The sequence below is a fragment of the Lepidochelys kempii genome, chromosome 18 (genome assembly GCF_965140285.1).
Source record: "Lepidochelys kempii isolate rLepKem1 chromosome 18, rLepKem1.hap1, whole genome shotgun sequence".
Classification (NCBI taxonomy): domain Eukaryota; kingdom Metazoa; phylum Chordata; order Testudines; family Cheloniidae; genus Lepidochelys; species Lepidochelys kempii.
Window position 1 is genome coordinate 16,491,890 of NC_136397.1, and position 20,255 is coordinate 16,512,144.

General features: G+C 45.1%; 1 protein-coding gene across 1 annotated transcript in view; it reads left to right on the forward strand.

Annotated features, from left to right (window-relative positions):
* Positions 1-457: 457 nt before the first annotated feature.
* The window catches only part of LOC144929547 (uncharacterized), a 56,429-nt gene continuing 36,631 nt past the window's right edge, over positions 458-20,255 (forward strand). Inside the window, exons 1-2 of the mRNA XM_078849377.1 lie at positions 458-1,366; positions 1,955-2,164. Of these exons, the coding sequence (XP_078705503.1) occupies positions 784-1,366; positions 1,955-2,164 (793 nt within the window). The 5' untranslated portion in view covers positions 458-783. The remainder of the gene's footprint in view (positions 1,367-1,954; positions 2,165-20,255) is intronic.

The window sequence follows — 20,255 nt, forward strand, 5'->3', positions numbered from 1 at the left end:
AAATGTTTCTTTTCTATTTTACAGCTAGTGTATCTGGCCAAACAGCTTTTAATACAGTGCACTGTGTCATGCCATAAACCAAATTCTCTGTGTCCTTAGACAAAGGTAATACACCCACTAGGCCATGTTCAAATACTTAAAGATGATTTTCTGGCCTAAGACTTTCTGAAAGTGAAGGATGATTAAACTAGAAAACAGTAAATCAGATCTCTGAAAAGACTTAAACCAGAAAATGACAGCATGAGTTTAAAAATAGAAACTATAAATATAAAATTTACAGTTTTATAAATTTCCAATTTATAAAAATATGCTTGCTGTGTGGCATCGTTGTGCATTTACAATTTAAAATCACAATCAATGAAACTGAATGCTGTCTACCAAAGCCAACAGTTTACAGTCACCTAATAATTAGCACTATTCAGTCTTAGCCCTGGTCTACACTAGGACGTTAGGTCGAATTTAGCAGCGTTAAATCGATGTAAACCTGCACCCGTCCACACAATGAAGCCCTTTATTTCGACTTAAAGGGCTCTTAAAATCGATTTCCTTACTCCACCCCTGACAAGTGGATTAGCGCTTAAATCGACGTTGCTGGCTCGAATTTGGGGTACTGTGGACACAATTCGACGGTATTGGCCTCCGGGAGCTATCCCAGAGTGCTCCATTATGACCGCTCTGGACAGCACTCTCAACTCAGATGCACTGGCCAGGTAGACAGGAAAAGAACCGCGAACTTTTGAATCTCATTTCCTGTTTGGCCAGCGTGGCAAGCTGCAGGTGACCATGCAGAGCTCATCAGCACAGGTGACCATGATGGAGTCCCAGAATCGCAAAAGAGCTCCAGCATGGACCGAACGGGAGGTACGGGATCTGATCGCTGTTTGGGGAGAGGAATCCGTGCTATCAGAACTCCGTTCCAGTTTTCGAAATGCCAAAACCTTTGTGAAAATCTCCCAGGGCATGAAGGACAGAGGCCATAACAGGGACCCGAAGCAGTGCCGCGTGAAACTGAAGGAGCTGAGGCAAGCCTACCAGAAAACCAGAGAGGCGAACAGCCGCTCTGGGTTAGAGCCCCAAACATGCCGCTTCTATGATGAGCTGCATGCCATTTTAGGGGGTTCAGCCACCACTACCCCAGCCGTGTTGTTTGACTCCTTCAATGGAGATGGAGGCAATACGGAAGCAGGTTTTGGGGACGAAGAAGATGATGATGATGAGGAGGTTGTAGATAGCTCACAGCAAGCAAGCGGAGAAACCGGTTTTCCCGACAGCCAGGAACTGTTTCTCACCCTAGACCTGGAGCCAGTACCCCCTGAACCCACCCAAGGCTGCCTCCTGGACCCAGCAGGTGGAGAAGGGACCTCTGGTGAGTGTACCTTTTAAAATACTATACATGGTTTAAAAGCAAGCATGTGAAAGGATTACTTTGCCCTGGCATTTGCGGTTCTCCTAGATGTAGTCCTAAAGCCTTTGCAAAAGGTTTCTGGGGAGGGCAGCCTTATTGCGTCCTTCATGGTAGGACACTTTACCACTCCAGGCCAGTAACACGTACTCGGGAATCATTGTAGAACAAAGCATTGCAGTGTATGTTTGCTGGCATTCAAACAACATCCGTTCTTTATCTCTCTGTGTTATCCTCAGGAGAGTGAGATATAATTCATGGTCACCTGGTTGAAATAGAGTGCTTTTCTTCAGGGGACACTCAGAGGAGCCCATTCCTGCTGGGCTGTTTGCCTGTGGCTAAACAGAAATGTTCCCCGCTGTTAGCCACAGGGAGGGGGGAAGGTTGAGGGGGTAGTCACGCGGTGGGAGGAGGCAAAATGCGACCTTGTAACGAAAGCACATGTGCTATGTATGTAATGTTAACAGCAAGGTTTACCCTGAAAGAGTGTAGCCACTGTTTTATAAAATGTGTCTTTTTAAATACCGCTGTCCCTTTTTTTTTCTCCACCAGCTGCATGTGTTTCAATGATCACAGGATCTTCTCCTTCCCAGAGGCTAGTGAAGCTTAGAAAGAAAAAAAAACACACTCGCGATGAAATGTTCTCCGAGCTCATGCTGTCCTCCCACACTGACAGAGCACAGACGAATGCGTGGAGGCAAATAATGTCAGAGTGCAGGAAAGCACAAAATGACCGGGAGAAGAGGTGGCGGGCTGAGGAGAGTAAGTGGTGGGCTGAAGAGAGTAAGTGGCGGGCTGAAGACAGGGCTGAAGCTCAAATGTGGCGGCAGCGTGATGAGAGGAGGCAGGATTCAATGCTGAGGCTGCTGCAGGACCAAACCAGTATGCTCCAGTGTATGGTTGAGCTGCAGCAAAGGCAGCTGGAGCACAGACTGCCACTGCTGCCCCTCTGTAACCAACCGCCCTCCTCCCCAAGTTCCATAGCCTCCACACCCAGACGCCCAAGAATGCGGTGGGGGGGCCTCCGGCCAACCAGCCACTCCACCACAGAGGATTGCCCAAAAAAAAGAAGGCTGTCATTCAATAAATTTTAAAGTTGTAAACTTTTAAAGTGCTGTGCTTAAAGTGCTGTGTGGCATTTTCCTTCCCTCCTCCACCACCCCTCCTGGGCTACCTTGGTAGTCATCCCCCTATTTGTGTGATGAATGAATAAAGAATGCATGAATGTGAAGCAACAATTACTTTATTGCCTCTGCAAGCGGTGATTGAAGGGAGGAGGGGCGCGTGGTTAGCTTACAGGGAAGTAGAGTGAACCAAGGGGCGGGGGGTTTCATCAAGGAGAAACAAACAGAACTTTCACACCGTAGCCTGGCCAGTCATGAAACTGGTTTTCAAAGCTTCTCTGATGCGTACCGTGCCCTCCTGTGCTCTTCTAACCGCCCTGGTGTCTGGCTGCGCGTAACCAGCAGCCAGGCGATTTGCCTCAACCTCCCACCCCGCCATAAACGTCTCCCCCTTACTCTCACAGATATTGTGGAGCACATAGCAAGCAGTAATAACAGTGGGAATATTGGTTTCGCTGAGGTCTAAGCGAGTCAGTAAACTGCGCCAGCGCGCCTTTAAACATCCAAATGCACATTCTACCACCATTCTGCACTGCTCAGCCTGTTGTTGAACAGCTCCTGACTACTGTCCAGGCTGCCTGTGTACGGCTTCATGAGCCATGGCATTAAGGGGTAGGCTGGGTCCCCAAGGATACATATAGGCATTTCAACATCCCCAACAGTTATTTTCTGGTCTGGGAATAAAGTCCCTTCCTGCAGCTTTTGAAACAGACCAGAGTTCCTGAAGATGCGAGCATCATGCACCTTTCCCGGCCATCCCACGTTGATGTTGGTGAAACGTCCCTTGTGATCCACCAGAGCTTGCAGCACTATCGAAAAGTACCCCTTGCGGTTTATGTACTCGGCGGCTTGGTGCTCCGGTGCCAAGATAGGGATATGGGTTCCGTCTATAGCCCCACCACAGTTAGGGAATCCCATTGCAGCAAAGCCATCCACTATGACCTGCACATTTCCCAGGGTCACTACCCTTGATATCAGCAGATCTTTGATTGCGTGGGCTACTTGCATCACAGCAGCCCCCACAGTAGATTTGCCCAGTCCAAATTGATTCCCAACTGACCGGTAGCTGTCTGGCGTTGCAAGCTTCCACAGGGCTATCGCCACTCGCTTCTCAACTGTGAGGGCTGCTCTCATCTTGGTATTCATGCGCCTCAGGGCAGGGGAAAGCAAGTCACAAAGTTCCATGAAAGTGCCCTTACGCATGCGAAAGTTTCGCAGCCACTGGGAATCGTCCCAGACCTGCAACACTATGCGGTCCCACCAGTCTGTGCTTGTTTCCCGAGCCCAGAATCGGTGTTCCACAGCATGAACCTGCCCCATTAGCACCATGATGCATGCATTGGCAGGGCCCATGCTTTCAGAGAAATCTGTGTCCATGTCCTGATCACTCACGTGACCGCGCTGACGTCGCCTCCTCGCCCGGTATCGCTTTGCCAGGTTCTGGTGCTGCATATACTGCTGGATAATGCGTGTGGTGTTTAATGTGCTCCTAATTGCCAAAGTGAGCTGAGCGGCCTCCATGCTTGCCTTGGTATGGCGTCCGCACAGAAAAAAGGCGCGGAACGATTGTCTGCCGTTGCTCTGACAGAGGGAGGGGCGACTGACGACACGGCTTTCAGGGTTGGCTTCAGGGAGCTAAAATCAACAAAGGGGGTGTCTTTACATCAAGGAGTATTTCAGGCAGGACTTCACAGAGGGTTCCAATAAGAAATGGTGCACCTAAGTTATCGTTCTTATTGGAACAAGGAGGTTAGCCTGGCCTCTGATTGATACATGGCTAGATTTACCTCGCTGCACCTTCTCTGTGAGTGACTGCAGTGTGACCTAGAGGAATGAGTCCCCTAGACAGGGGAGGAGGCAAATGAGTACAAAACAAATCTGGTCTATTTCTTGTTTTGACCCACTCCATCTATCTTTTACATCTTTGGCTGGCAGCAGACGGTGCAGAAGGACTGCATGCCATCCACATCTCATGGCTGCTCGGCAGAAGATGGTACAGTACGACTGCTAGCCATCCTCATCTCTTGCCTGCCTGGCAGAAGATGGTACAATACGACTACTAGCAATCCTCATCTCTTGCCTGCCTGGCAGAAGATGGTACAGTACGACTGCTAGCAGTCCGTATCGCCTGCCCGCTCACCATAAGACGGTTCAATAGGACTGACTGCAGGACTAAAGAGAATGACCTGGTCAAGTCACTCCAAATTTAGTCCCTGCGCCCATGTCTGCCCAGGCGCTCCTGATCGACCTCACAGAGGCGACCAGGAGCACCTCGGACATGACGATGACGGCTACCAGTCGTACTGTACCGTCTGCTGCCACAAGGCAAGGGGTTGCTGCTACTGTGTAGCAATGCCGTACCGCGTCTGCCAGCACCCAGGAGACATAGGGTGACGGTTACCTGAGCGGGCTCCATGCTTGCAGTGGTATGGCGTCTGCACAGGTAACTCAGGAAAAAAGGCGCGAAATGATTGTCTGCCCTTGCTTTCACGGAGGGAGGGAGGGAACGGGGGCCTGACGATACGTACCCAGAACCACCCGCGACAATGTTTTAGCCCCATCAGAGTGCTCCATTGTGACTGCTCTGGACAGCACTCTCAGATGCCCGATTGTTTGCCATTGCTCTGACGCCGGGAGGGGCGCTTACAGGGTTGGCTTCAGGGAGCTAAAATCAACAAAGGGGTTGTCTTTACATCAAGGAGTATTTCAGGCAGGACTTCACGGAGGGTTCCAATAAGAAATGGTGCACCTAAGTTATTGTCCTTATTGGAACAAGAAGGTTAGCCTGGCCTCTGATTGATACATGGCTAGATTTACCTCGCTGCACCTTCTCTGTAAGTGACTGCAGTGTGATCTAGAAGAATGAGTCCCCTAGACAGGGGAGGGGGGGAAGCAAATGAGTACAAAACAAATCTGGTCTATTTCTTGTTTTGATCCACTCCATCTATCTTTTACATCTTTGGCTGGCAGCAGACGGTGCAGAAGGACTGCATGCCATCCACATCTCATGGCTGCTCGGCAGAAGATAGTACAGTACGACTGCTAGCAGTCCGTATTGCCTGCCCGCTCACCATAAGACGGTTCAATAGGACTGACTGCAGGACTAAAGAGAATGACCTGGTCAAGTCACTCCAAATTTAGTCCCTGCTCCCATGTCTGCCCAGGCGCTCCTGATCGACCTCACAGAGGCGACCAGGAGCACCTCGGACATGACGATGACGGCTACCAGTCGTACTGTACCGTCTGCTGCCACAAGGCAAGGGGTTGCTGCTACTGTGTAGCAATGCCGTACCGCGTCTGCCAGCACCCAGGAGACATAGGGTGACGGTTACCTGAGCGGGCTCCATGCTTGCAGTGGTATGGCGTCTGCACAGGTAACTCAGGAAAAAAGGCGCGAAATGATTGTCTGCCCTTGCTTTCACGGAGGGAGGGAGGGAACGGGGGCCTGACGATATGTACCCAGAACCACCCGCGACAATGTTTTAGCCCCATCAGGCATTGGGATCTCAACCCAGAATTCCAATGGGCAGCGGAGACTGCGGGAACTGTGGGATAGCTACCCACAGTGCAACGCTCCGGAAGTCGACTCTAGCCTCGGTACTGTGGAAGCGCTCCGCCGAGTTAATGCACTTAATGCACTTAGAGCATTTTCTGTGGGGACACACACACTCGAATATATAAAACCGATTTCTAAAAAACCGACTTCTATAAATTCAACCTTATTCCGTAGTGTAGACATACCCTTAGCAAAAACAACAACAACACCAGGACCAAAACCTCTGTCCCCTCACCTTAGGCAAAAGCTTGGGTAAACACATAGAGTACATTTTCAAAAGCAAACTCAGATTTTTCCTGCCTGTTTTTGCAGTGCCCAGCTTGAGATACTGTGGCTCTGAATTTTTGCACGACTGTGCACCACAATCCCAGTAGAAGTCTGTGAGAGCTGGGGGTATTAAGCCTCTCTGTAAATTAAGCCCCAAGGCCCAGACCCTCAAAAAGGTATTTAGGTGCATAACTCCAATTGATTTCAATAGGACTTCAGCATCTACATACTTTGAGGATCTTGCTCTCAGATTGGATACCCAAAACCTAAAGCAATTAAAATTAGAGGCTACTTTTGATTATTTTGACCCTGGGAGGGACCCAATCCAACTCACTTTAAAGGCCATGGTGGTTTTTCCAGTCACTTTAATGGGATGTGGATGGACTCACAGGTCTTGTGCTCTGCCTAGGTTGACCAGATGTCCCGATTTTATAGGTACAGTATCAATTTTTGGGTCTTTTTCTTATATGGGCTCCTATTACCCCCTACCCCCGTCCCGATTTTTCACATTTGCTGTCTGGTCACCCTAGCTCTGCTCTGAAAGTTAACGGACATGGGACACTGTCACACACATAGAGGTATCAAGTTCCAGAATTGAGGAAACTTCTGCCTCCATATACCCCCACGTTAAAATTTAGTTTCTGTCAAGAGAAGAATCTCAGGAGATCTCACGTGTTGGGATGGTGCATGTAGAGAGAGAGAGAGGGGTGACTGTGCTCTATCTCTCAAGAGACTATTTGAACTTATGGTAGCCTTGTGTGACTGCCCCTGAAACGTTACAGAGCACTTCCCTGCCCCGTCCGCAACATGCTGTGCCCCATCACACCCTTACACCCAAGAGGGAGTGGCATATATTGGCACTAAACCCCTCCTTTTCTAGGGGAATTTCCCCAAAAGGCCATTTTTCCCTTTTACACCATAGATATCATCTAACGGGCCAAGGGCTCAATGGAATAGGAACAGAACATGCTCATGATTAGATCTGAGGCATGGAATGAACCTGTTTTGGACTGTTGTCTGTGTTTCAACTTTCTATACAGTAAATTCTGGGACCACCAGACTCACTGAGAGGCAGCTTTGCTTAGTGGACAGACAGCATGGAGCTGGCAGCCAGGAACTCTGTGTTCTCTTAATCCTCCCCTACCTGATAGGGGTGTTTTGAAGATGAATTAGTTAATGTGTGTATAGCACTTATGAGAGCAAAGTGTTATATAAGAGCTAGATCTTATTACTGAAGCTGATGGAAACAGGAAATGAACAAGAGAGGCAGGAAGTAGTTTTGCACAGTCGTGGGTTTTAAATCCATATTACATAACTATTATCACTAGAATGCTGTCTTCCCAGAGCCATATTTTGTCATAAACAAATGGATGGAAAATATGTGTTGGAGAGTGGGATAAAGCACTGCTTTATACAAATGGGTATCGTCAAAACAAAATATAGCTGGAGACTGCCATGTCTGTGAACACTTTGATTATATATTGCATGCCTTTTCCCTACCCTTCATCTGCCTTGGGTCTTTTTGCACTGTGGGCTCTTTGGGGGCAGGAACTGTATCTTCCTATATAGCTGTACAGGCCCAGATCTTCACAGGTATTTAGGCTCCTAACTTCCATTTAAATCTTTCCCCCTTCTTCCTGCACAATACTAAGTTCAGACATGGAACAGCGTTGGGCAGGCACCAAAATCCTACTTTATGACATTGCAGTTTGTTCCCAGCTAAAGGATTCTGTTACCAAGTCAGCATTGTCATCTCACTCAGTTGAAATATCCAGGAGAGAAAATTTGAGGTGAGAGCTTGTATATCATTTGTATTGGTTCAAGAACGTGTATCATAAACATGAACTGTGTGAACAATAAGCATAGCAATAAAACTAGGGTTTGTTACATTCCCTTTTGTTGCAGAATTCTCAGCTGCAGAAACTGGTAAAACAGCAAGAAAGGTACAACCAACTCTTTTCCTGCCTTTCAACAGTTAAAACACCCCCACCAAACCACTTTCTTCAAAGTTGCCAACCCTACAAACACTTATGCATGTGCACAATTTTTCTTACGTAATTTCCCTTGAAATTAGTGGGAATACTCATATGCACAAAGTTAAGTGCGCAGGGTAAGCGTTTGCAGGATTGGGGTCTAAGATCTAAATTGTATAGCTGGAAAGTTCCCAGATGGTATCATCGAGGTGCAATTCAGCAAACTCTTTCAGGCTATTGAGGAGGGAGTTCAGAATCAGTCTCCTGAACCTGTAAAAATTCAGGGCCTAATTTCTGATCATAGCTGAATGTTTTACAGAGGAAGGAGTTCTGCCCCCCTACTCTCTAATGTGTGCTACTTGGCAGCCCAAATCTTCCCCCACACTGCAAGCTCTGATGCACAGAGCATGCCAGAAGTAAGATGGAGTGGGTCGAGAACTGAGTGCTAGGGAGTATTGTGTGAAGCAGCATTCTAGAGTCTTCTGTAAATTAGACCAGTCCTTAGTACTGCCCAGAATCCCAGAGTGAAAAGGTGACTTAAAAGCTCCTTTACATCCCTCCCCCATGGGCTGCATCTTCTCAAATGTACCTCAGCACAGAATTTCAGCCAAAATATTTAATAATGTAGATCTCTCTGAAGTCACTACAGGATTGTCTTGAATTGAGACACTAAAGATACAATTCCTTGTTGCAAATGAGCACAGACTGGGACCTTTCTTTACCTCAGATCCTCCAGGGACTGAAAATCTCTTTAGTGTTAAAAAGAGATTGACAAGAAGGAGGGCACCTAATCTCAGAAAGGATCAGTGAGGGGTCAGAACCACCAGCAATGAACTCAAGTTTACCAGGGTGCCTTATATGTGGGAGAGAATCCTGGGACACATTTATATCTTAGATCTGGGGATATTCAAAGCCTACGAATGATTTTGTACTAAGTTTCACATATCCAGAGCTTTAGACATATCTTTTATTCGCTTTCTTCTTCTTTTCCATTTGTCCCCGTCAATGGCACAACCCACAGAGACCTTCCCAGAGTTTTTTCCACCTGTTCTCCTACCACAGTTTCTGTTTTTGATCAAAGGCCTTACATAATAGAGATCGCTCCCCTGCTAATGCCTCCATATCTATTTATTTTCCTAAAAGAGACTGTGTTAAACCTAACTTAATCTGCTCACAAATCTGGGAACTTATCAAGTGTCAAAGCTCAAAATAGGGGAGGAAGAGAGGGAAGAAGGACCTCAGGAGACCATAGGAAGCTTGAAGCTCTTCAAAGGAAAATCATTTGTTTATTGCAAACATGGATCATTAGCAAAAGTGGCAAGATAGATTACAGAAAACCTGATTATTTATTGTGTGCCGACAGTGTGCTCTGCATTGTATAAACATGTAAGAAAGCACTTAGGAAAAGCAGATAGATGTACAGTTAGTTTAACTGTTGTTCTTGATATACACATTGCTAAAGCACCCATCATCTGGGCATGCATTATGTACATTATAGATACATCAAATTCCCATCAAGGGATCCCTACTCTGCTTTTCTCCCTCCTCACTAAGAACTGTTTACTTGAAGAAAGAATAAATCCAAATGGTGGCCATCCAGGGAGACATAACCAGGGCAATTCTGTAACTGCTAGGAAAAGGCCTGGACAAAGAGAGAGGTCTTGCAACATGACTTAGTAGTGGTCAGGTTTGGGCTCAGTTGGATCTCTTACAGAAGGGAATTTCACAGTTGGCAGCCCTACTGTGAGGCTCCCCTTAAATATTATAGTAGAGAATGATGGTGATGCATCTGTGTTGATGAGTTTGAGAGACGGGGTGGCATGTGGAGGTGTCTCTGAAGTAGTCAGTCAATTTAGGATTGTAAAGCATGCATGTATGTATATCAGCTATTTTAAAAATGACTATTGAGTTCATGAATTTCTCTGTGACTTTGGGAGTTTTGCTGCTGCTGAACCAAGATCTAGAACTTTATCTATTTATCTGGTAACTAGGTGGAAATGAAATATGACTTACTGGTATCCATTTTCTGTATACACAGAGGGTTGATATCTGTAATTATGCTGATTACAGCAATTATATTTTAGTTTCAGCAGAGCAACTCTTCTGTGGCAATATAGGGTGTGTTTTCTTCACAGTGAGTGACAGGAATTGATATGCTGAACTCTCCTTAGCACCAGATGCTTAATCCTATGAGCTGCTGAGTGCCCTTAACTTCCACGGAACTCAGTGGGAGTGGACAGTGCTTAGCACCTCAGTGGATTAGGCCTTAAGCCACTTAGAGTAAATATCCAATGCATTTGGAGGGGACTAAACCTCATGGCAGTTACCTTTATTTAGAATGCTGCAGCCCTGGCACCTGCGTTGCAGGAGGATCTCATTGTCTAAAGCAGTGTTTCTCAATGACTGGTTTGTGGTCTGGCACCGGTCCCTGAGATTAACCTGACAGCGTTTAGGAAGGCAGCAAGCTGGTTCCTGATATCAAAAAGGTTGAGAAACACTGGTCTAAAGTTCAGTAGGAAAGATGGAATTTGCATTGGGTATGTAAACTAGTGTTCGTAAATGCCTAAATCCAGATTGTGAAAGATTTACACATCACATACAGACAATGCCATCTTCCAGTTTACTTAGTTATATGGACATGGCATTACTACATTCCTTCATCCTGACCCAACAGATGCAGAAGGCTCTAAATGCAGTCAAACTGCTGTAATTCCACTGTGCATGGGGCAGATGGAAAGAGGCATTCCTGGAAGTTTGTTCTGCTTGGCATCTTTCTCTATGGTACCATAGAGCGAAGCTTGTGAGGTAGTGAATGTGCATAGCCAGTTGATTCTCAACTACCTGGATCTAATAGCTAATGCCAGACCCTCACCCCAAACTGCATTAGTGCTTCATTTCTGTCCCTCCCAGACCCTAAAGAGCTTTCACAAGGCCCAGAAAACTTACCAGCATCTGACAGCAATTCTTTGTGTAGTGACACACTGAAATATCTTCATATTACAATAGCACCCAAAGGCCCCAATGAAGACTGGGGCCTCCCTGTCCTGTGCACTGTACACAAATATAATAAAACATGGTTTCTGCCATGAAGAACTTATGGTCTAAAACATGCAGTAACTGAAGGGTGTTGCAGGAGGCTACAATCAAAATAAGAACAGCTCTAAAAAGAACAGTATATATTTGTATGTGGCTGCATGTGCAAATATGAGAGACACATAAACCCTGCCCAATTTTCCATCAGTCTGTTCTTCTCTGTAAATAAAGACAAAGATCCAGATCCTTGGCTAGTATACATAGGTGAAGCTCCACTGACTTAAATGGAGCTATGTTGATTTACAGCAGCTGAGGATCTGACCCAGCAAGTTCTTTGATTTTGTTCTTTCAGCTATCACTAACACTAGATTCCACAGTATGAAAACACTCCATCCTTTAAAGTACAACGCTGGCCATTCTACAGTACATCTAGTCTATTAGAAGTTATTGAGCCGATTGAGAAACGCAAAGACAGCATGGGGGTGATAGCCACAAAGTATTTTATTATCTTAATCTACCAAAATAGCATAATAAATATGTATATGAAAAGTAGGAGAAATATATTAAAAGGGTGTCACTCGTGATCACTCTTCGCCCTTTGGCTCATTAACTGAACTGATGATTCTCACTAGTGCTCCGAGTGAGAGTGTGTTTCTCCAAAGTAGTTCTGCGTGTCAAAAAGCATTTGTGAGCAGAACCAGAGCCGAAGATTAAGATATAAATTAAGCATTTATGAAGGCACAAAAAGCATCCTGATGTCCTTTTTTATAGCTTCATATAAGGGTAATGGCGATAAATTATTTGACATGCTACAAGGACACTTCACCCTTGTGCGAACACTGATTGCTTTACTTTGCTGCATCTCATTGGGATTGAATTTATATCTCATCCTTTATGTTTATATACTCCGATTAGGGCAAGATTTGCTTGTTTGTCCCGAATATATTCTTTAGAATTAAAGCAAACTGAGCTCTTCTCTCATAGACAGGTATATCACTGATATTTTCTTCTACTGTCCTTCCTAACCAGTATCACATCTAACTTAACTGGCATAGTCCTATCAAACCTCTAAACAGCTGAATGATTCATTGCATATTATGATAAAACAAATTAATATCAAACTGCAGGTATAATTACAAGAACCAAAGCTATGAATTCTTTTGAGTTATGTACTGGCCATAACTAAACACTAAATAGCATCCAACCACTGTGCACAGAAGATCAACTCTGTGAGTATTTCAGACACTCAAGGAGTGCAAAACAAATATATAGACCATATATACTAGGTATAAAGATGACAGTGGTGATATGTATATGGTAAGTATCTTTGTCCCATCCATCATTGCCCTGCAGGGCTGGTGAGAGGCAGGGGAGGGACCATATCCAAGTGAGATGTCTGGGCATTTGAGAAAAGCAAAAAAGACAAGACACACCTCCCTACTATAAAATTTTAGAAGGCTGTTATGTCTCAAAGGGCTAGAGCCATGCTGTGGCGGGGTACACAGCCTGACCTGGAGGTATTAGGCTTGCTCAGTGCAGGAAGAGATGAATGCCACTAAGAGGGAGCGTGCTGACCAGTAGAGGTTACTATACATGTATAACAGGTATAGTTTGTAGGGGACTTGTGAGAGAGGGATTAGTACCAGGGTCACATCATTATCCAGCCAACCACCCACTAGTGTTCTCCATGGAAGTCCCAATCTGCTCCCCCTTCCTTGTTCTTGGGGCATGCAAGACACCAAATAATGGCTGCTTCTTGTGAGAGCTGGGGGTAATGGGGCTCCTTGTGCCCTCTCCCGTTCAAGCGTGCCATAATCTGTCTCTGAGGGTTTTACGTATAATCTGAGCCATTTCCAACAATGCATTTTTCTAGGCATCATAATAACTCTATGTGAGAGATCTGGAAATGGTACTTCCCAATAATAGGATCGTAGAGCATGATTCTGTGTGCTACTCAGCCCATCCACGCCCATGAAGTCAATAGGAGCTGAGGGCACTCTGCACTTTTGACGGATGCACTCAGCACTTTTCAGGATCAAGTCCAGAGAGATTAGAAACAGTAAAGCACCATTACTAGTAGGTCATCTTGTCCAGCTCTCCGCCAGCTGAGGATTTGTGCCTACAGTAGATTCTCAAATATCAAGTACTTTGTCCAATCTAGTAGTAAATGACCCAGGCAGTGACGCTTCTATCATTTCTGCTGGGAAACAATTCCCCAGGCTAATAGATCTCATTGTAAGGAACGCTTTCTTGATAACCAGCCTAATATTCCTTTTCTTAGTTGCAACCCATTACTCTCACAGAAAATATGCATTGCTCCTCCAGACACAGGGCTAGATCAATGTACATCATGGGCAGGGTTGAGATGGCTTGACACACACCTTGCTTAGCTATTGATGGCTTTATTGTCAAAACATCTTTTGTGCTACTTTTAGTCCTGTAGAATGGGAAACTGAACTGTTCTCAGTGGCTACCGTTCTCTCCCTACTGCACATTTTGAGCAACTCAGCCAGGCACTGGGTGGATGGTAGGAAAGAATCCTCTGTCCTCAGGTTACTGAACAGAAGAACCACCCTGTGGCTGATATTCAAGTCAAATGGCTATAGTACAGGGATCCTCAAACTGTGGGTCGTGACCCCAAAGTGGATCAAGATCCTGTTTTAATGGGGTCACCAGGACTGGCATTAGACTTGCTGGGGCCTGGGGCCAAAGCCAAAGCCTCACTGCCCGGGGCCAAAGCCCAAGCCGTCAGGCTTCAGTCTTGAGTGGTGGAGCTCAGGTTACAGGCCCCCGTCCCAGGGCAGAAGCCCTTGGGCTTCAGTTTTGGCCCCACCAGGCTTTGGAATTGCCCCCCTCTCCCTGGGCAGCGGGGCTCAGGCTTCAGTCCCCACCCCTAGGGTTGTGTAGTAATTTTTGTTGTCAGAAGGTGGTCATGGTGCAATGAAGTTTGAGAACCCCTGCTGTAGTAGCTTCCAAAGCACCTTTCAAGGGAAAGAACCAGGGGTAGATCTCTCAGCTTTGTCCCTCCACCAAGTCCATACGCTCCCTGCCCAAACCACAACACAGCACAAAGAGCCTCACAGAACTACAGTGGGGTGTGTACCCCTATCATGGTCTCCCCATATAATGCCCCAGGACCATGAAACTGAACTAGTTGTGTGCCACAGGGGGACAGCTGCATCAGCAGTAGAGAGAAAAGGAAGATTTGCCTCCCTGTGCTTTGGGGATTATGACAAATAAATAACCAGATAACACATCAGTGTGAATTTGGGCTCTGATTGTCAAAGGAGACTATTAAGGAATTCATTAAGGGACAGCTTGATTTTCCCCTAGCCTGCATGGATTTCTGCAGAGCAGAGACTGCCAGAGTAAAGGATATATATATATATATATATATATATACACACACAGTATTGTTGTAGCCGTGTTGGTCCCAGCGTATTAGAGACAAGGCGCGTGAGGTAATATCTTTGATTGGACCAACTTCTGTTGGTGGGAGAGACAAGCTTTCGACCTTACACAGAGCTCTTGTCTCTCTCACAGAGGTTGGTCCAATCAAAAATATTACCTTGCCCGCTTTGTCTCTCTGAATAAAGGATGTCAACAAACAATGCACTGTTTATAATCTGAAAGGATAATACATATTATTAATGTAACCAGAGATTTCATGGTTGTGGATGCTTAAATCAGAGACAACAGGGAAACAAGTCCCCCAGACTGTCAAAACTTTCTGCTCACTTTAAAGAGATGAGTCTGTCTGCAGCAGTAGATTGGAACAGTAAGCAGTACTTGAGTGACACCTAGTGGTGAACATTTGATTTAGAGCCCAACATGCTAAAATTGTATCTGTTTTATTATATTTTTCAGAATCAAGTCAGAATCAGATAGTCAATGGTTCTTTCTGCTGCTTGTTTTTCTGAATACTCACATACTATCCCAGTTCATTGTTGGTATTCTAAAGAATCCCTGGGCCAAATTCTGTTAATACACCTATGTAAATCAGGAGTAACTCCACTGAAATCAATAGTTACACCAGTGCAAAATCTATTTGAGGAGAGAATCCAGCCCTTTGATCTTTTGGATGTTCTGTATATATATTATATTATGTATTTGTATTACTTTGCTTCATGTTGTACTGCATCACTGCTGTGAAATGACAAGATGCAAGGTATTAGACATCAAAAAGAAAATCCATCTTTTTGATTAGGTCTTTCAGTCTATATTTATAGCCGATCAAGAATTAATTCAGCAAAACTGAGCATTTGAAATGTTAATTGGCTTGCTCGGTGAATAATTCCTAATATGTGCTCTAGAGATATAAAATAATTGGGGTTGTTTTATTTTGCTGTACAGATGGTCTCCTTCTTCTACAATGCAATTTCAGTAAGGAAATTTATTTGTGATTGAGAGCGAGTGTCATAAATAGAAACCTATTATCTGCAGTAATGACAGGAGAAGGGCCTCATGTTAGAATGATCAAGAATGAGGAGAGAAAAAAGCCTAACTTCAGTTTGCAACCTGTCACAAACCTCCTACTTTATAAGAAATTCTGTGTTGGGAATGGAAAAAAAGGGGGGTAGAAGGAAAATATTCTTTGAAAATCTAATTTAAAGCACATGGTGCCCTCAGATAACACAGTAAAAGATAATCTGGTTCTACAGGTAAATATCCTGTCAAGAGATTCAGAACTGACCATGATTAAGATGAACAGAGTGTAAAATTTCATGAATAATACACATTTCCACTCAATATTCTATATGTCTGATTTCACAACCAAAGTTTAATGTCTGTGACCTTCTTTAATACAGATCCTTCAGAGTATCATTTCCTATTTTTAAAGCAAACTTAGTGCTCAAGATTGGTGCTAGATGGAGAGCTTTGATGACCTCTAGTCATCCACAGAGCAGTGCAAGCTTCCCCCCACAGCACTTTACCAGTGTGTCTGAGTCTAGACCTGTGATACAGACACCAATCCAGTAGGAACACAGAAACATCAAATCATTTAACACTGGCAACTGAGCAACCATTATAAAAATAATGCCATCTAGCTCTGATCTATATTACTTTTCATTGGTAAACCTCAGAGCTCTTTACATCATTATCTCCCTTTTACAGGTGGAGAAACTGAGGCACAGAGAAGTGATTTGCCCACAGTCACCCAGCAGGCCAGTAGCAGAGCCAGGAATAGAACGTATATCTCCTGAGTCCCAGGCCAGCATTCTGTCTACTAGTCTACACTGCCTCTCTGTTACTAGGTAATGTTTTGTTGTTTCTGTACTGTCAGAGGCTAGATACAAACTGGTGACCTCGTGATTAAATGTTCCATATCACATTATCAATCCAACTGTGATATCTATTCCTTTCAAATACAGGATCTCCATATTGCCATCAAAAGTATAGCCAAAAATAATTGGCTAAAATTACTAAAAATGGTTTTGTAAACAGTAATCCTTGATTTAGAATGTTGTTACCTATATTAAATGATGATTTAATATGAAACAGCAATTTCTATCAATAATAATAGGTCTCAAAAGTAGATTTCAAAGAGCTTTGGAGAGGCAAGTGAACATGATCATTTTCATTTTAAAGATGGAGAAACTCAGGCAGAGAGCAATTACAGTTCAAATATTTATTCATCCCTGAAAATACAGGCCTGAAGTGCCTGAAGTAGAGCACTCAGAAACAGAGGCACCCCAAATTATGGGCTAAATGGAAAAAAATCACCATTCTGCAAGACATTGGATCAGGCCTGTAGTGGCTATTTTGGCACATTTGGGCCTAAATGACTCACCCAGCAGGCCAGTGGCAGAGCTCAGATCAGATCCCAGATTTCCTGACTCCTCCTTTAGCGCCTTGCCCTCTAAACACATTGCCTCCCCATCTTCTATTGTGACCTTATTCTCTAAAGCAGTGTTTCCCAAAATTGGGACGCCACTTGTTCAGGGAAAGCCCCTGGCAGGCCGGGCTGGTTTGTTTACCTGCTGTGTCCGCAGGTTCGGCCAATTGTGGCTCCCACTGGCCGTGGTTTGCCGCTGCAGGCCAGTGGGGGCTGTGGGAAGCAGCGTGGGCCGAGGGACGTACTGGCTGCCGCTTTCTGCAGCCCCCGTTGGCCTGGAGCGGCGAACCATGGCCAGTGGGAGCCGCAATCGGCCGAACCTGTGGACACAGCAGGTAAACAAACCGGCCCGGCCCGCCAGCGGCTTTCCCTTAACAAGCGGTGTCCCAAGTTTGGGAAACACTGCTGTAAAGAGCCACTTCTGTTGCGAACAAGAGCTGGTGATGAGAAATAGCCTGTCTGGCTATTGAGCTTGCTGACATGGTAAGAGGCTAGTCTGGCCCTTTGCTATTCAAAAGTTGACTACCATGAGAGGAAAACATAAAACTACCAGTGCTACCCAGGAAGATCTACAACACGCAGATTGTCTTAAATCAGTTCTCTGTATGCAGGTAATCACATTTTTATGAGGGAGTAAATGTTCTATTAGGTGGATAGAAAGTTGGCTAGATTGTCGGGCTCAACGGGTAGTGATCAATGGCTCCATGTCTAGTTGGCAGCCGGTATCAAGTGGAGTGCCCCAAGGGTCGGTCCTTGGTTCGGTTTTGTTCAATATCTTCATAAATGATCTGGAGGATGGTGTGGATTGCACCCTCAGCAAGTTTGCAGATGACACTAAACTGGGAGGAGAAGTAGATACGCTGGAGGGTAGGGATAGGATACAGAGGGACCTAGACAAATTAGAGGATTGGGCCAAAGGAAATCTGATGAGGTTCAACAAGGACAAGTGCAGAGTCCTGCACTTAGGACGGAAGAATCCCATGCACCGCTACAGACTAGGGACCGAATGGCTCGGCAGCAGTTCTGCAGAAAAGGACCTAGGGGTTACAGTGAATGAGAAGCTGGATATGAGTCAACAGTGTGCCCTTGTTGCCAAGAAGGCCAATGGCATTTTGGGATGTATACGTAGGGGCATTGCCAGCAGATCGAGGGACGTGATCGTTCCCCTCTATTCGACATTGTGAGGCCTGATCTGGAGTACTGTGTCCAGTTTTGGGCCCCACACTACAAGAAGGATGTGGAAAAATTGGAAAGAGTCCAGCGGAGGGCAACAAAAATGATTAGGGGACTGGAACACATGACTTATGAGGAGAGGCTGAGGGAACTGGGATTGTTTAGTCTGAAGAAGAGCAGAATGAGGGGGGATTTGATAGCGGCTTTCAACTTCCTACAAGGAGGTTCCAAAGAGGATGGATCTAGATTGTTCTCGGTGGTAGCTGATGACAGAACAAGGAGTAATGGTCTCAAATTGCAGTGGGGAGGTTTAGGTTGGATATTAGGAAACACTTTTTCACTAGGAGGGTGGTGAAACACTGGAATGCGTTACCTAGGGAGGTGGTGGAATCTCCTTCCTTAGAGATTTTTAAGGTCAGGCTTGACAAAGCCCTGGCTGGGATGATTTAGTTGGGGATTGGTCCTGCTTTGAGCAGGGGGTTGGACTAGATGACCTCCTGAGGTCCCTTCCAACCCTGATATTCTATGAGTCTATGATTCAATATCATTGTTTGTGTGTCTTAGGCTGGTAAAACACACTTTAGAGTCTGTAGTGTTCCTACTGCTACGGCAGTCCCTTCTAGCGATGATCAACACAGAGGGGTTTCTGCTGCAGTTCAGAGAGCTGCTTTTGCTGTCATTTGAAATAATCTCTGCATTAAGTGTTTAATACATATACTGGGGGGGAGGAGAGAGAGAGACTTGCATGGAGGGATGCTGCAAGCCTGGTAGCTCCAGATTTTCCCACCATTTCTCCGTTTGTCTGTTTGCAAAGTCCATGTAGCTCTTTAAGATCATGATCCTGTGCCATTGACATCAATGGTAATTTTGTCACTGACTTCATTGGCATGGGATTGAGCTCTAAATCCATTTCTCCCCCAAACAAATGCATCAATGCTGCAGCCTTGTCATATGTGTACCCCTGAAAACCTCTCTCAGTTTTACAAGAGATCTGTGTTTTAGTCATAGTTTTTCCAACCCCTGAAGAAGCCATCATGGGCAAGCTGAGCTGGTAAAACTGCTAGGTATCTGAAGCATCTGCCTAACCCCTGACCAAGCCTGACAACCTCCCCTCCCCTACCACTTAATCCAACACAAGTCCTTCAACTCGCATTCCCCCTTTGCATGGAGTCAAGTTCACAGGAGAGTAGAAAGGAGGAGTGGTACCATTAGGCTGAGGAAGAGGAGGAGGACTGGGCATCTTGTCTTTCATGCATACTACCTAATATGTATCAAAACTGTCTCCTGACATCCTCAGCTACCGTTCCCATGACTGGTGTTTGTGTTTCTGCTTTGAAAAGTCTACCCCCTACATTGCACTCATGATCAACCTTACCGCAAAACCCAATCTCTGCTCAGCATGGGCCTGTGCTGAAAACTGCACCTGGATATCAAATGACCTAGAGTTTGTGGTTACGTGGAGCTGGGGTTTTGGGACAGGTCCACTTCTAGTGGGAGCATTTGGTAAGAAAACAAATGTCAGTATAATGCTTTCCAATGGATCCTTACAAACAGGAAGGAAAAAGATTTTCAACAAAGTGAAAAACTCCTTGACTATGCCCCCTTAAATGATTGTCATAGACAATTGTTCAAAATAAATAAATAGATAAACAAAACAACATCCCACATATTGTTCATACGACTATTTCAGGTTTATTTATGACTAGCTGACTAGTTAAAGAAATTGCACTGTCCGGCTGGGTTAACCCTTTGAAAGAAATATGCTGTGAAAGGATAACAGAGCTCTACAAAATAGTTCTATAGGACATCACTACTTGTGTGATACCAAATGGTTAAAAGAAATAATTTTTGATACATCAAGGTTACTATGTACATATAATAAAATGAAACA